Below are 1,736 nucleotides of genomic sequence, written 5' to 3'. Positions count from 1 at the left end.
GTAATTTTCATTGTAATTAATAGATCTATTGTTTAAAACACTCTCATATAACTTTTTTTTCGACATGTATGTGCAATTTACATAGAAAACAATTATAAATACAAAGAAAACAAACCTTTTTCTACTTGATGTGTTTGTTGACATTTTCAAGGCAAGGTCAAATTCAAGGGAGATAACTCTGCGAAATATGAACTGTAGACTATAACACTTAGGCACTCCAAAGAGATAGTGTGTCCACTAATGTTTTATGGTGATGATATTAAATTCTACATCTTATATTAGTTGCTTGATTACGATTATTGGGGTGTCCCATAAATGGGACAATGGCTTAAAATGGGTTAATAACGTTACGATTGTTCTAACGTCTAACGTTATTTTACGTATTTCAAAAAACGTTATTGAACGAAAAAATTTTCTAGAAATACATTTTTACGTTAACTAACGTTTTTCTTTATTTAACGTGCAAGATTAGTCGTACGAATTTTTGAGAAACGGGGTCGAACCTTAAATATCGTGACCCCTGAATTTGGGTCACAAGACGAAGACTAAAAAATGATTTATTTTAGGCCATATAAACCAGCGTCGTATGAGGCTCTCTGGTTGGATATGTAAGTTCGCTGCCAAGGTAAATTCGCGAGCAAAAATTAAAGCCCTCTCGCATCTCTACAAGTGCGTGACCTCCAATTAATTTTAGTTGAAACCTCAACATGCGGTGATCGAAAATGAGCAAAAAGTCAGACGTCCAAATTGAGTTGGAATAAAAAAAAAGACATCTATCAATCTCGATGAAGGCCTATAATAACGAATAAATGTACAAATAATTTGTAATTTGTAAAATAAGTCTAAAGAGTTTTAATTCTCGATTTTAAATATTTCAGAATTTTGTGCTTAGCCGGCTATGCTGTCGTGATCACGTTTATATCTTTGAATTCCTATGTTCCTCTTTTTCTTTCATATTTCAAATTAATGGGCTAATTGATTTTCTGTATTCACATTACTCTTTTTTAATTTAATTTGCTTATAATTTTATTCAAATTCATAATTCATTTCAGTTCTTCCTGCCCTTTTTAACATTAGACCTACTACATAAGAGTTATAAATTGTTATTGTATACATCTATGATCTATAATCATATTTCAATAATTTCATGTTTTTCCATCTTCTTTTTACTGTTTATTTTATGATTCAATTAATGGGATTGTAAAGAGGTTTTCTTAAAGTTTGTTTGTGGACTAAATCTTCAAATTTTTACGTCCACTACCATACAACTGACTGTCTGCCACCTTATCTCGGCCACAAGGTAGGTAGGTAGGTAGATGACAAGTTAACGTTCGCTTCCAGCGGATGCTGATATCGCAAACTAGGTAGTTGTTGGTAGTCGTAGTAGTTGGTAGTTGGATTGGATCAAATTGGATGATTCGGTGTTGTTGGTTTGGTTGTTGATTCTTCGTTAGATCTGGTCGGGTCGAATGACATGGCGGTGAAACTCGGCCCTGGATGGTGTGGCGTGAGTTACTCGGTCTCCTTCATTCTTCCAAACTCGTTCTGATCATGGTATTTCTTGTTGATTGGTAGTCGAATGGTAGTCGTTGGTTTGGTTTGGTTTGGTTAGATTATCTGTTATCTGTTGGAAAACTCGAAGACCTGAAAAAAAAAAGAAAAAAAAAAAAAGAAAGTGGGAAAAAGAGGGAGGAAAGAGGGGGGGGGGGGGGAAGCTTCACAAAAGGGGGAGAGAT

General features: G+C 34.4%; 1 protein-coding gene across 1 annotated transcript in view; it reads right to left on the bottom strand.

Annotated features, from left to right (window-relative positions):
* Positions 1–1,549: 1,549 nt before the first annotated feature.
* Positions 1,550–1,736, bottom strand: part of LOTGIDRAFT_171072 (hypothetical protein) — a gene marked incomplete at both ends in the record, with an annotated part of 869 nt that continues 682 nt past the window's right edge. Inside the window, one exon of the mRNA XM_009046937.1 lies at positions 1,550–1,644. Within this exon, the coding sequence (XP_009045185.1) occupies positions 1,550–1,644 (95 nt within the window). The remainder of the gene's footprint in view (positions 1,645–1,736) is intronic.

Source organism: Lottia gigantea (genome assembly GCF_000327385.1).
Source record: "Lottia gigantea unplaced genomic scaffold LOTGIsca_109, whole genome shotgun sequence".
NCBI classification, from domain to species: domain Eukaryota; kingdom Metazoa; phylum Mollusca; class Gastropoda; family Lottiidae; genus Lottia; species Lottia gigantea.
This window is presented reverse-complemented; position numbering and strand designations above follow the sequence as displayed.